The sequence below is a fragment of the Dromiciops gliroides genome, chromosome 1 (genome assembly GCF_019393635.1).
Source record: "Dromiciops gliroides isolate mDroGli1 chromosome 1, mDroGli1.pri, whole genome shotgun sequence".
Taxonomy (NCBI): domain Eukaryota; kingdom Metazoa; phylum Chordata; class Mammalia; order Microbiotheria; family Microbiotheriidae; genus Dromiciops; species Dromiciops gliroides.
Window position 1 is genome coordinate 703,935,208 of NC_057861.1, and position 14,972 is coordinate 703,950,179.

The following is a 14,972-nucleotide window of genomic DNA, read 5'->3' on the forward strand; positions in this document are numbered from 1 at the left end:
CAAGACTTAGAAACTGATCGGACATGGGAGGAAGGAGAGGAAAGAATATGGGGGCCTGGAAGAATGGTTAGAGCAATCTGAACATGTGTAACAAGATGGGATAATATGGGTCATCTTCAAAAGATATCTGATGTGTAAGGAAGGCATTGCTCTGGGTGCCATTTCGTCAGATAATTTGTGAGCATGGGCCAGATGAATGCCCTGATCCATCAGTGCTCCAAGAGGTCAAAGGAAGAGATATGACTTGAGCTGCATCATGAAGAATATAGGAGTGACATAGATCAGGTGATACGGGAGCGAGGAGAGTTACCAGTTGGTCCAGGTTCTATGGCATTGGCATATCTTATGACTATGTTGCTCCACAGTCTGCCAGTCTTGCTTAGTATGTTGTAATGGTGGTTTCTTTTTGGATATGGTTTGGACCAGATGGCTGCTGAGGTCTTCAAAATTATGGTTCTGCGAACTCCTGATTAATTAAATGCACTAACACACACAAACTAAAAGGAAGCTTGGAGATCATCTAGTTATTCAATTTTTTTTGGTGGGGCAATGGGGGTTAAGTGACTTGCCCAGGGTCACACAGCTAGTATGTGCCAAGTGTCTGAGGCCGTATTTGAATTCAGGTCCTCCTGAATCCAGGGCCAGTGCTTTATCCACTGCGCCACCTAGCTGTCCCATCTAGTTCTTCATTTTAAAAATTCAGAAAATTTGGCTCAGAGAGCAGTGACTTTCCCAAGGGTGTGCAACTAGTAAGGAACATAACAGGGAGTCAATAAACATTTATTAGCTTCTACTAAGTGCCAAGCATTGGACTCAGCATTGGCAATATAGAAGTTGGAAATCGACTTCAAGAGACCAAAAGCTTAGGAGGCTCATTGGTAAGGGGAAAGAAGGTGTGATGATACACATAGAATTAAGCTTGATACAAGATAGATTGTAGGAGAAGACAAAGACAACCAGGTATATGGCGATGGGAAAGGTGAGGAGGCAAGCAGGTGTTCCAACCCCCATTTCCACAGCTGCCCCTGAGTCGTTTTGAAAAATATACAGATGACACCAATAAACTAACTCATATTAACATGTGGGAGCAGAGAGGTGAAGCTCAGGGATCGATGTAGGAACTGACATCATGGGGGAATGGGATGAAGAGCCTAGGTTCCCTAACTCTTCACCTAATGGGGCAATATGGACTTGTGACTTCCCCTTTTGTCTGCTTGTTTCCCACTCACTTCTAGAACAAGATGTTGGCAAGCTTGAACAAAAAGGTGGTAGAAGTATACCGTCATTGCATTGGGGACTGTGAGTCCAGCCTGGGCACCCTGCAGATGCTCACCATTATTGAGCACCAGCTGGATGAACTCTTAGAGAATCTGGAGAGGGTCCCGCCATGGAAGATCGAGCAGGTTGAGAAGGCCAAAGAAAAGGAGAGAAGGATACGGTGAGACTGACTTCATTGGTGCAAACACCATGCCTTGACCCTAAAAACAGGGCCCCCAAACTAACCCATCATGGTCCTCATCTGGACAAGCTTCATCAATATTCACCCAGAATGGAACACAATATTCCAGATGTGCTCTAACAAGGGTAGAGGACAGGGAGACAATCCTTTCCCTCATTCTGGATACACTGCGTCTTTTAATCCAGCCTAAGGCCACACGCATTATTTTGTTTATGGCACCTTCATTTCTTGACCCTTCCCATTATCTATCTACCCCTGCCTGATGTCACAGTGTGCTCCATGGGTTAGGGTGGCCCCCAGCTCCAGGGCCTCTGCTCTCTGACAAGAAACAGTGGATGATGGGAAGTTGTCCCAGCTGGTCATGATCTTTATTTTGATGTTTGCCAATGCATTAATGCATTTGAGCAAATGTGGAGGAATTGTCAAGGAGATGGCAGCCTCCAGACCCACTCTCTCTAGAGGCATCCTTTAATTCCTAAGAGCCCTTGCTTCCTTCAAAGCTAGGCTACAAGAAGTCTTTTCTGGTCCTATGACTAGGTCTCGCTGCCTCTTTAGATGTCTTTGGATTATCTGTGTGCATGTTGTCTCCTCCCATTAGAATGTAAGCTCTGTGAGGACAAGGAGTTTTGGGGATGCTTTTGTGTCCCCTAATAGCAGCACCAGGCACAACGGCTCACACATAGCAGGTTAAATGCACCTTGAGTGACTTGAACCTCCCTCCCGTAGCCCTGAGATCTTGGGAAGGCTGACTCCAGTTCTGCCCTGGACAGGCTGTGCTTAGCTTGCCTGATCTTGAAAGGAACAGAAGGCTGTTTCTTGGCTTCATTTTTAAAATAAGGATTCACTAAATGATTAAGGAGGAAGGAGGTTAACCTGAGGTCCATGAATGGGCTTTTTAAAATATTTTGGTAACTATATTTCAGTGTTGTTTCTTTTGTAATCTTAAATATTTTGTTAGAAACGGTCCATGACACAAAATAAGATCAAGAATTCATAATGTAGTGGACAGAGGACTGGCCTTGGGGTCAAGAGACCTGGGTTCAAGTGTTGCACCTGACACGTTCTTGCTTTGTGACTGGATAGGAGAGGAGGAGAGGAGATTCACTCAAGCTTTCTCAAAGGCCTCACTCTTGACAGCTCTAAGACTGACACCCTTCTGCCTCATTGGGAGCTTCTGACATAGAGGCAATCACATGACTAGCACCTTGGTACCTCCACTGGTTGGATCCTTTTTCCTGGTTCAGTCCCTTGTTTTGACTGCTTCTTGTCCACTGAGAGAGTCAATGAGTCGCCCTGCACTGCTGTCCCTTGTGGTGGGGCACGAGGTGGAAGGATCTCTAAACTTCTAACGATCGCTTGATGGGTCAAAGATTGTGCATGGCCAACTTCCAGATCTGGGGGGGAAGAGGAAATTCACATTTTTGGGGGGTGGGAGAGGTAGACTGGTGATCCACATCTTATAGTGAGCATCAGGTGAGGAGGGTCCCACTACCCACAGGGATTGGCATCTGCGTGATGACTTTGGAAGAAGCTCACTGACTCCAATTCAGACCCTTCCTTTATCTATTGCCTCCATGGCCACCTCTCTCTACTTCAAATATACCAGAGCCAGTCACTGTCCAGTACTCTGTAAAGGCACTCACTCCAATGAAATGGTGGGAGATTGGGCACTGGTTGACCCGGGGTCGTTTGGCCAGGACCCCTCTAATCATACCATGCAGGTTATGCCTGATTCATGGGCAAGAAGTGATGGATGCCAATCCACTTGGGATGCTGTCTCCATTTAAGCTATTGTATAAGGCTGGATGTGATCATAGGGGGACACGATGGGCATTGAACAGTGAGTGACTCACGGTAGGAGAGCACAAATGTGACTTGGCCAACACCAAACAGAAACACGGCTCCCTGTCTCTGGAAGTGTATCTGGGAGGAGGCTGGATTTGGCAAGATGGTTGCCTGACACTTGTTCAGTGGGGATCTACACCAGCTGGCTATCCCAGCACATGTTTCATTAGTGTTCTTTTTATTGGGCAGGCTGAGGGAAGAGAAAATAAAAATGCTCAAACAGATGCAGGACGAGCGGCTCCAGAGAGCCCTGGCCAGGGCCCAGGCAACTATCAAGAGAAAGGTAGGAAGGGGGAGATCAAGCAGTGTTGGGCCACAGCAACTTGGGAGGAAGCAGTATTGGGCTGGGGGCAGGTAGTTGGAGGAGACAGAGAAAAGAGAGCATTTCAGAAGATGCTGAGAAGGGGCTTCAGTTCTGCTCTTGGTCTTCATCTCTTCATGGGTAAAGTCATACCTATCCTTCCCCGACTTCTTGCCTGGGATGCCCTGGGGACACGTGTCTTAGACTCCATCAGACTTTGGAGTCCTGAGAGACGGAGCTCATGGCTCACTATCAAATCAGGATATATGGGATATCTCCACAGGCTCCAATCCCTTGCTCCCTCAAGGGGCCTCTGGGCCTCCTGTAGGAAGTAAGCTCTGTGGAGCCTGCAGGCACAGGAAAAAAAAATCGTTTGAAGGGAGAGGAGGTCATCCTAGCTCAAGTCCCAATATGGGAATGCCCTCTGTAGCATTTCTGCCAGATCTGGCCTCAGTTTGAAAATTCCCAGGCATTGGGAGTCCCTGGTTAAAAGGTGGCTCATTAACACTGTCAGTTCTTTGCACTGAGCTGGTGCCTGCCAATGTCACTGCCACCCATTCGCCCCCTTATCTGTGTCCCACTTCTCCCCATCACCCTCCAGCCCTGTGCAGGTCCCCCTCACATCCTCCCTCCCACTATCTAGGCAAAGGTCTGTGCCCTAGATGGTGAGCCATCTACTGACCTGTGCAAAGGGAGACAGGATGGCACCCAGTGCTCCCAGCACCAGTGTTAGGGGTGTTTTCCCCAGGAGGCACTTCACACAAGTATAAATATCTCATTTTCCTGAAAGCAGAGGTGCTAAGGAACACCAGTGCCCTTTACAACACAATGAACAGGCAGACTGGATTTTCTGTTGTGCCTGGCCCTTTCAGACTCGAGTCCTTCAAATGATTTCTCTATAGGTCTGAAACCCTATTTTGAGTAGTTAAGTAAGTCATGGGGTCTTATTTCCATCTAGCTAAGCCAGTGCCTGAGATGTCTACTAGGACTCTTCACAGAGAGCAGTAAACAGCATCTGGAAATTGCAGTGGCTTCTGGGTCACTGGCTGGGTGCTCTCCTTCCTTTTTTCTCTGCAGACGGGCAGGAAGCTCATGTACCGCTCAGAGCCTGTGGCCAGCAAGGTCAGAGGCGAGGAGACCCACCGCAAGTACGACAAGGAGAAGGAAGAGCTCCTCTTCTTCTTCACTTAGCCCACACAAGCACACGCACACGCACACCCCCGTGGAGTTGGCTGAGCGTTTGTAAGAGATGTAAACAATGGAAGCAAACAGACCGCACTGGGTTACTTGTATGATTTAGAATCGCTCTGATCCCCACCCCCTTCCCAGTGTCCCTGGACACGTGTTCTTTCTGTGCTTGTATTTAAACTAAAATAAAAGTCCGTGCTCCTTTTGGTTGTGCAAGGAGGCCCCTTCAAAGAAGCTGAGATTCTGTTATAAAGTCTGGGGGGTCCTTTCTTCCTCATTTTCCTAAGAGATCTGTAAAGAGAGAACAGAAATGATGCCTCAAGCTACAACTATTGGAGGAGGAAGGGGCAGTGAACGGAAAAGGTTTTCCCCATTCTGGGTGGGTACATTGCCAACCCCCAAGAGTCATAGTTCCTTGTACTAAGTCATGTAAAATTTCAAGTACAAGACCATTTAAAAAAAAAAAAAAGCTTTATTAATTCATCTGCACTAGGGCTCATAGCCATTGCCAGCAATGGACCTCAAAAGCCAAGAAAAATCTGACCACTGGTTAGTATGTGTCCTATGTAAGCAACACACACACACACACACACACACACGCACGCGCGCGCGCACACACACACGCACACACACACACACACCCCTCCCATCAGCCACAAGCCTCCCCCCAAAGGGAGGATCTGGGCTCATAGAGAGGACGGATCAGGCCATTCTCTGGCCACGCCAGCATCGGCAGGCAGCCAGGGAGGCAAAATGCAATTCCACAAGAGAGGAGTGTCTGTCAGGAAAAGGGGGACAAGAGGGCAACAGTCCCAGCTAGAACTGGCTCAGGGGGCTTCAGGGAGCGCCGGCAGCAGGATAGGCAAGGAGTTGCAGTGGTTTGCTGGAACTGCTCCAAAGAGCACAAGTCTAAAAATTCAAGAAATGCAGAGTAGGAGTAATCTGTATTCCTTTCAGGTCTGAGAAACAAAAGAGCATCTTTACACAAGCATAGACTTCCAAAGGCACAAGAAAAAAAAGCATTTCTGAACGACCCTGTGTGAATTCCATAACTGTAAATAACCAATAAATATGTGCAAGATTATAAACTCACGTCCCTTTGTACGACATGGCTTCCTTTGTAAAAAATGCCATTTATACATATTATACAAAGCACATCCTCAGACCTCACAACAGGAAAGGTCCACAAGCCGTACCACTCTTAAATCCTATATGTAATTTTATAGGTATTCAGGACATTTAGAAACCATTGTCAAGTGACCCACAAATGCAAATACCCAAATGCAAAATTTAATTTTTTAAAAGGTAAACTCTAAGGCCCAAATTTTACGAGAGGGTACGAAAACCAGGATGGCCAGAAGCCCACTCCAATGTGTACTCCATCATCCCGCTTTCTCTTCTCGTTCAAAAGGGTGGATGTGTACTGAAGGATGTCACATGGCTGGAAGCCCTCACCTCCTCATACACCTGGGCTGGGTGTGGAGTGGAGTGGCTAGCTCTGTGGCCCATCGGACCATCGCCTCTGACCTCCTGAGACGAGACGGGGCTGAGCGAGCACCCCCAGACAGAAATCCCAGGCCCTTGGTGCCACAACACTGGGGCTCACACATTCACTTCTGTTACAGCAAAACGAATGTCATGTTGAACATGGGCAGTGCAGCATGGCGGACAGAGGGCTGGACTTGGAATCAGGAAGACGTAGGTTCAAATGCTACTGACACCCTCTGAGCCTCAGTTTCATCCTCTGTAAATGGGTTGGCCTAGGCGGCCCCTTGGGTCTCTCCCAGGTCTAATCCTACACAGTCCAAGTACTTGGAACATGACCGTCCCACAGGCATCCAGAAAGGAGAAGAGCCAGCCAACACATCGGACAGACGCTCACTGGATGCAACGCCTCAGATACAACAAATCCAAGGACCGGGGGTTTTGTCTCCAGTCTCTCAGAAAACAATCCCCTACAATTCAACAGATGGGCCTCAGGGGCGCCCCAGCAGGCTGGCCAGGTCAGCCTGCCTCTTGGGGGTGAAGCGTCTCTCAAATACATCAACATCAGTGCATCTTCTTTACCTCTAGTCTAAAGGCCCAGAGACTGGTCAGATAATTAGTCTTGTATTTATGGACTGACCTAAATTTCTGCCTCCTCCCGAGAGTTGTCATTTTTTAATGTGATAAATGATTTGTGACTCGAGTTCAACAATGGAAAGGCAGATTCACAAACCAGAGTGGTGAAAGTTAGTAGATCAAAGTGCTTGCTTTGTCATAGCCCTTCTATTTTGCAAGGCAGCTTCATACAACCCAACCCAAGGGACCCTTTCCTAACAGTCCAAGCAGAAGGCAAACAACACCTATTGATACGTCAGAGTCCTTAGAAGACACTCTCCGTGTGTAACCATAAAACGATGTATCAGCTCCAACTTCTTCACATTTTCTTTAAAAATTAAATTAACTTAAGCTCTGGAAACCTCTTTTCCATTTTCCACAGCATGATTGCACTCTTTGCATCCCTCCCCACCCCAAAGCAATATTAATAGTCTCATTCTAGGTCTTGTAAGTTTATTGTGCTTCCTGTGAACTGTGAGTTATCAGAACGAGCATCATCCTCAGCTGAAGTGTGGGGTTCCTATGGAAACAAAGCAGAGCGAGAGCCAGAATTAGACGTGTTGGGAACTTCTGGAGAACATTGGACTCAAGTAGAAATGGGGAGGCCTGGGCATCCCTCGCCTTGGCGGTTCTGTTATATTCAGCCACCCTGACACACCGAGGCCTCACAGAGGGGACTTGGCATGGCATTTCTCTTGTTTTTACTGTTAATAAAATGCAACACATAACTAATGTGAAGGTAGCAAGAAACTGAAATGAGAATGTTGGACTTAGATGTGAAAAATAAGCGTTTGTTAGAAACTGTATTGTTATACTTAAGGTGATACATCCAAGTTGTTGATCATTCATTTACATTCACATAATTCATTCTGAATTTTCTGTCCCCTTTCTGTTAAAATGGTCATTACTGGTTAATTCAACTTTCTACATTAAAGTGAGATTGTGAAAACTACCGTGAAGGGCAATTTATCACCATTTGCAAAAGGTAAATATATAAGTACATACACACACACACACATGCATATATATAAACACACATGTGTGTATTACGTATGCACATGTATAAGAAAAGATACTTACAAATTTTAAAAGTCTTTGTATTCACACTACAAGAAACAAGCTTATTTTCTCTGCTGGAATGTAGCAGGGATCGCCAAAAGATACAGAGGAGCTACGAACACAGGCAAGGTGCTTCTCTTCTTGCCGTCAGACACCTTAAGCTGGACTCTAGGAGTGAATCGGTTATCTTTTCATCAAATTTGGTGATAAAAGCTCTAAAACCCTACCTGAAGAATGTGTACAGGTAAATCCACAGTAAGTTGAGAATGTGATGTGGAAGACTGAGAGCTGAGCTGAAATGGTGAGTCTCCATCCCCAGGGGGATCATCCTGAGGAAACAGCAATCAGAGAAATTCGTCAAAGCCTCATATCCATTCCATCCACCTCAACAATTTCTTTTCCATCTTTTCCCATGCAACCATCATTATTGCCATCCAACAGCAGGTCAGAAAATGTGGCTCACTTCACAGATGACTCACTCCCATGACACTCATTTCTCTGGACTCCCAATTGTGCCCCATGCTCCTCCACAGCAGACAAGCCAACACTATCTAGTCAACTGCTCTGCCAAAGTTCTGGTTTGTGGAACCCGAGAAAACTCTCTGCCGGGTCTCGGGCAGCAGCAGGACAGAGGAGGCCAGGATCAGATACCCAGATATAACAGAAGGCAAGGGCAGCATGGGGTTTCAACCAAACCAGGTATTATGAGAAAAGTAGGAGTTAGTTCCCTGTTCCTTGAACTCCAACATCCGAGCTCCCGTGCCTACAATGTACTTTGTCCTCATCTCTACTTCCCAGAACACCGACCCCCCCTCCCCGAAGTTATCCTACAATGACTTGTGTACATGCATGCTGGGCTCCCCAAATAGAATGTAAGTTCATCAAAGGCGGTAGCTATTTCTCTGGCTTTCCATCATCCCCAGCAGCCAGGAAAGTGGCCTGAATCTGTGAGGGCTTCAAAATCTGGTGAAATACATCATTTGGGAAAAATGTCTAAGGTAAGGGATTCTTCTGCTGGTTCTACAGTATTCTTGATCTGGAACAATTTATATTGTATCATTAATAATAGAAAAATTTGCATTTTCAGAGGAAGAAATTAAAGCTATCCATAGTCATATGAAAGAATGATCTATATCACTATTGATTGAAGAAATGCAAATTAAAACTACTCTGAGGTATTACCTCACACCTATTCAATTGGTTAATATGACAAAAAAGGAAAATAATAAATGTTGGAGGGGATGTGAAACTGGGACACAAACGCACTGTTGGTGGAGTTGTGAACTGATCCAACCATTCTGAAGAACAATTTGGAACTATGCCTAAAGGACTATAAAACTGCATACCCTTTGATCTGGCAATATACCACTGCTAGGTCATGTATCCCCCCAAAAAAATCATAAAAAAGGAAAAAGGACCTATTTGTAAAAAAAATATTTATAGCTGCTCTTTTTGTGTTGCAAAGAATTAGAAATCAAGGGGATTCCCCATCAACTGGGGAATGGCTGATTAAGCTGTGGTATATGAATGTAATGGAATACTATTGTGCTGTAAAAAATGATGAGCAGGATGATTTCAGAAAATCCTGGAAAGACTTAAGTGTACTGATGCTGAGTGAAGTGAGCAGAACCAGAAGAACATTGTACATAGTGACAGCAACACTGTGTGATGATGATGTGATACACTTAGCTCTTCTCAGCAATAAAATGATCCAAGACAATGCCAAAAGACTCGCAATGGAAAATGTTCTCCACATCCAGGAAAAAAATTATGGAGTCTGAATATAGACTGAAGCATACTATTTTCATTTTTTTTCTTTCTTGTTGTTTTTCCCTTTTGTTCTGATTCTTCTTCCACAACATGACTAATTTGGAAATATGTTTCATGTGATTATCCTGTATAACCTATATCAGATTGCTTACTCTCAGGGAAGGAAAAAGATCTGAAACTCAAAATCTTATAAAAATGAATGTTGAAAACTATATTAACATGTAAATTAGAAAAAATACTATTAAGATGGGGAATAAATGAGCCATTTGGAAAGACTAAAGACCTCTGCTCAACACAATGAGCAAACAGGATTCCAGAAGATTAATGATGAAGTAAGTATGCCACCGACACATTTTGGGATGTGGACAATGCTTGGGAACATTTCCTTGTAACAAGGGTTTTGTTTTTAACTTTTCAGTTGGAGGGACAGAGGAAAAACAAATGTTTAACAATTGGAAAAAATAAAATGTAGTTTAGCTTTTATTCCATTCCTATGCTAACTTCTTCCTGACTTCTACTAATCCACTTTAAAATTCTTTAAATGTGCTTTGATTTCCACTACCACTGCTTTTCCCACATCGTGGCCACTTCATGGCTCCCACACACCTTTATTTTGATGCTCTGCAAGACCTAGTAGCCTTCTTCCTACTATGGCAGACTATACCTTCCCCATACCTTCATACTATATGCAAATCTAGTCCATTTTCCTCAACCCAAGCAGTGAGCCAGAGGAATTCTTTTTCCCTTTAGGACTTTGGAGGTACCAATATATCTCAATTCTAGGTGCCCATAAGTTATTTCATTCTCATTAGACTTTTTTTTTTTTGTCTTGCAAACAAGTCATCGCTAATAACATGCTTCAAGCTACTTTTGAAATCAGTCTTCCATGACTCAAAACCATATACTAACAGGATAAATGTGACTGTTGAAAGAGACAGGCTTTTGCAGGAAGGAGCCTTTTGAAATTAAATGAAACATTACATGACTACTTCCCCAACGTAATTCAGTCTGACTTCTTCCTCCTTGATTACAGGCCCTGCCTACTTATTTGCCTTTTACACTTGCATAAGTGTCATAGGCAAATTGATGGAGTAATTAAGCTGTTTCAACAAGCAGTCCTATGCCATATTCAAAACAATGTTCTTTTCTCATCTACTCAGGTTTTCTCCACTGTCCTAATAATCTTTCATATTTATTCAGAGACGGGATAGCATTAGTACACTGTGACTGTATCACAGATCTCACTATGTACTGACTGTCACTAAAATTGCCCTTCCCAAGCTCCCCCCTCTCAGGACCTATCCCTGCTGTCTTCTCAGCACTCTACTCTTCTCATTGTTTGTCCTTTCTTCTCAAAGAGGACCATGATAGCAGGTGATGTTATGACCTTATGACCTAAGGTGAACTGGATTTAAGTGAGGGAGGGCTGTGCAAAGTCACCAGCCTCCTCTCTCTCTAGAACCGTCTGGGTCCAGGGGGAGACACAGGTCAAGATGGCTGGAAAGGGCCCAGATACAGTGTTAGACTGAGGCTTTTGTAAGCTAAGGTCTTTCCCAGGTCTCAGTCTGACGGGGGCAATGCCCATTCAGTGATTAAGGCTGGGTAAGAAAAAAAGAGGCTGCTGAGACAGACCCTGGTGGATATCCCAAAGGAACAATCCAACCCTCTGTCACCGTTTCCTCTGTGGCTGCAAGGGAAGGATACCTGCTTTGTCCTTCCTGCCCAGAGCTGGATGCTGGGACTTCTGCTCTGTCTTTCACCTGACCACCAAGCATCTGTGAGCACACTATGCCTGTCTCTTTCTGTTTGTTATTTCCTGATCTTGGGTGAATCCTCAGATAAAATGATTCAGGCAGCAACATTATGGGTTTTGAAAGCTCTGGAGGCCTGTGGCTATGTTCACCAGAGTGATGTGGACAAGAGCAGTAAAAGCACTTACACTGGGAATGGAGAGACACCCCAAGGTCGTACACCTCCTGGGGGAGTGGAATAACAGTCCAACCTTAGCTCACATGCTAACTGACTGATCTCTGAAAAGCGTCAAGAGTTACTTTTTGTTTGTGTACACATATCCAGATAGTAATGTCAATTGTTAATTTCTTCTCTAGGGAAACATACACATATATGTGTATAGATCTCATCAGCATTTCCCCTCAAAGAAGCATAAAGGATGGCTGTTGCAGAGCTGAAAGATGTATGCTCTTATATCAGTGAAAAAATTAAAAGAATTTAAGGGGGAGTGAGGGGGACAAGTGACTGCTCCAACACAGACAGCTTGCACATGTGACCCTGGGCAAGTAGCGTAACCTGTTTGCCTCAGTTTCCTCCTGTGTAAAATGAAGATAATAACAGCACCCATCTTCAAGATCAAATGAGAAGGGCTTAGCACAATGCCTGGCACACAAAAAACACTATAAATGTGACCTATTAGCTATCAACTGTCAATAGACAAAGAGTCAAATACAATCTTATATGCTTCCTAGATGACTCTGTGAGAATAGATTTCAAAAGGGCCACATAAAGCATAAGTAAGATCCAATGGCGTAGCAAGTTTTCTAAAGATGTCTATTTGCTCAGAGAAGTAGCCTATCTAGTCATATTTTAAAGCTCTGTGTAGAAGATGGAAGGAAGGGGGAGCCAATGAGGACCAACACCACAGTGCAGTGGGGTCTTATAAGAATGACAGGAGCATGAACATCAGAATGATCTCTCATAGACTCTCTGCTGAGGATACTGAAAAGGGGGTGGGGGGAGGAGCATTAACTGTGCTAGAGGAAAGACCAAGTATAAGGAAGGGATGGGTAGATGATAACAGGTGACAGTAAGAAGGCCCAACTACTCAACTGCTATTTTGCCACCATTATGCCCTTTAGAGAATGCTCTCTGGGCTGGAATGAACAAAACAACCTTCATCCTCACAGAATCTCTGAAATAAAAGGAACTTCAGGGGCCAATCAATCAGTATCCATTTATTGAGAGCTTGCCATGTGCCAAACATTGTGCCGGGCACTGGGAATTCCAAGACAAAAAATAATCCTTCCTTTTACTGAGCTTATATTCCACTCCAACCTGCCCAAGAATTGTCTCTACAAGCTACCTGGTAACTGGTCATCCAGCCTCACTACCTTTCACTAGACCCAAAGAGTAGTCATTACTAGGTCAATGCCAACTTGGAGAAAAATCTAGTGGAGTGTCCTAGGTATATGTGCTTGACCTTGTTCAATGTTTTTATTAATAACTTGGATAAAGCCAGGAATAACTAACATATAGCAAGGCAGAATCCAAAAAGATGCTGACAAGCTGGAATCCTGGCTGAAATGACTAAGATGATGCATAATAAGACAGACACAGTTCTAATCATTTGCCTAAGTACAGCAAGGGGGAGTTATGGTTAGACAACATTCACCGTAAAAAAGATCTGGGTGAGCACGTTGGCCAAGAGGACAGACGATGGGAAGTCAATGCCAGAGGGATGGAGAACAGTAAGAGTTCATTGTTTCAAAGCTAGTGGAACTCTGAGCTGTCATGACCATTCTGGAAAGTAAGTTAGAATTATGCTAAATCAATGGCTAAAACGTTTGACTCTGACCCAAAGATTTCATTGCTAGGCACGTACTCAAAAGAGGTTAAAAACAGCAAGGACCAGGACGTGTGCACACACACATTCGCTCTACTCATAGCATCTCTTTGTGGAAGCAAAGGACTAGAAACAACATAATTGCCCATCAGTTGGGGAATGACCAAAAGCTTGTGTTTCATGAATGTTATTGTTATTACTGAGTAGTAAGATATAATAACTATGATGAATTTAGAGAAGTATGAAAAGACTTAAATGAATTAATGCAGAGAAATTAGGCAGAACCAGGAAAACCACCACGGACTCTTACATTTATAAGCTGTATCCCCTCCAGTGCCTAAGACAAGGGAATAATAAATGTTGGTTGAGTTGTCTCTGGTGCATGATAATCACTGACTTAAGGCAGAACAAGTATCTTCGCTCTCTGCTTCCAATTCTTTCACTGGACTATGTGATGCTGTTTCATTTCTCTACTCACAATGTTCAGAAATGTAAGCGAATTAGACATCTTTGAGGAGGCAACAGAAAGATGCAGCACAGCATCACTAACAAAGACGTATGCTCTGGAGATGGTGCAAAGCAAAACCAAGGAAGCATGGAAAGGGGACAGCTCATGCAGCAACAATGGGATAAGTGCAGTGCTCATAATGTCCGTGCTTCTCCACAGAATGTTAGAGGCTTTGGAAGGAGCCTCTCACTTTGGACAGAGCCTCTTGAAGGGTTTCTAGGACACGGACAATAGCTGAACAGAATGAAGGGGCATGGATAGGCTGTGATCTGCTGTGGTGGAGCAAATACCCAGAGAAATACCTGGAAGCAGAGACTAGGGCATTTTATATGATGTTGATGCTGATTTATTATTTCTAGATATGTCCTAAGTTTGACCTAAACTTCTGATCCCTAACACATCCAGGGCTCATTTTCCTCCTCTTAATCATACACTCTTACCTGCAATAACTGAATCTGAACAAACTGAGCTCCAGTCGCTGGATCTCGTACTGTTAAGCCTCCATTCGGCACTACCATATTCCCACATAATCGATTACTATGACTTGTGGAGAAATTAGTGGGACTCACTTTACCACCTTTTAATTTCCTGTGAGTAGATCCTGATGACCCTGAAACAAAGTAGATAAACCAATAAATTTAGTATGTTTGTCTATCCTTTTCTGAAGTCAGTTTACTCCCTCCATTTGGCCAGAAGAGAAACACTGCAGGATGCCTTTTCCTAGATGTTAACATCCCCCAAGAAGTCTAGGTACCTAAGAAGAAACTCCCAAACTCTGTGATATCACAGTCAGCTTGATTTACTAACCAGAGCAAAACTGAAATGTTTTCTGCTATCTCTAACCCTTGAATAATCTCAGTGATTTCATCAGTGTGGATGCTCATTCCACAAAAAATACAGCTCATAATCCCTCCACGATGGCAAAGTTTTGTGAGTTTTTGTGGCCAAAAGCTCCTCCCCTGGTGGCCAAGCTTCTGGTGATGATGTTTGAATCTCTTCAGCCTCCCTGGGTCTGTACTCAAAGCCTTTCCAGCCTAGACTAAGTCAGAGGCTGTGCTGCTATCAGCCTTTAAGAACCCAGTCATACACCACCCCCATGCCTTCAGGTGGTACTAGAGTAGGAATTTATGCCACCTATAACATGTGCAGAAAATTCAGGCTAAAG

General features: G+C 44.3%; 2 protein-coding genes across 4 annotated transcripts in view; one reads left to right on the top strand and one right to left on the bottom strand.

The window, feature by feature from the left end:
- Positions 1 to 4,979, top strand: part of CFAP100 (cilia and flagella associated protein 100) — a 44,384-nt gene extending 39,405 nt beyond the window's left edge. Inside the window, exons 14-16 of the mRNA XM_043975970.1 lie at positions 1,236 to 1,438; positions 3,494 to 3,587; positions 4,683 to 4,979. Coding sequence (XP_043831905.1) covers positions 1,236 to 1,438; positions 3,494 to 3,587; positions 4,683 to 4,796 — 411 coding nt within the window. The 3' untranslated portion in view covers positions 4,797 to 4,979. The remainder of the gene's footprint in view (positions 1 to 1,235; positions 1,439 to 3,493; positions 3,588 to 4,682) is intronic.
- Positions 4,980 to 5,267: 288 nt separating this feature from the next.
- The window catches only part of ZXDC (ZXD family zinc finger C), a 28,951-nt gene continuing 19,246 nt past the window's right edge, over positions 5,268 to 14,972 (bottom strand). The window contains exons 8-10 of one of the 3 annotated variants that reach the window (XM_043981654.1): positions 14,248 to 14,417; positions 8,180 to 8,281; positions 5,268 to 7,413 (exon numbers count right to left, since the gene is read on the bottom strand). In XM_043981654.1, coding sequence (XP_043837589.1) covers positions 7,327 to 7,413; positions 8,180 to 8,281; positions 14,248 to 14,417 — 359 coding nt within the window. In that variant the 3' untranslated portion in view covers positions 5,268 to 7,326. Of the gene's footprint in view, positions 7,414 to 8,179; positions 8,282 to 14,247; positions 14,418 to 14,972 lie in introns of those variants that run through there. The other 2 variants (XR_006354692.1, XR_006354693.1) reach the window with 2 other exon arrangements.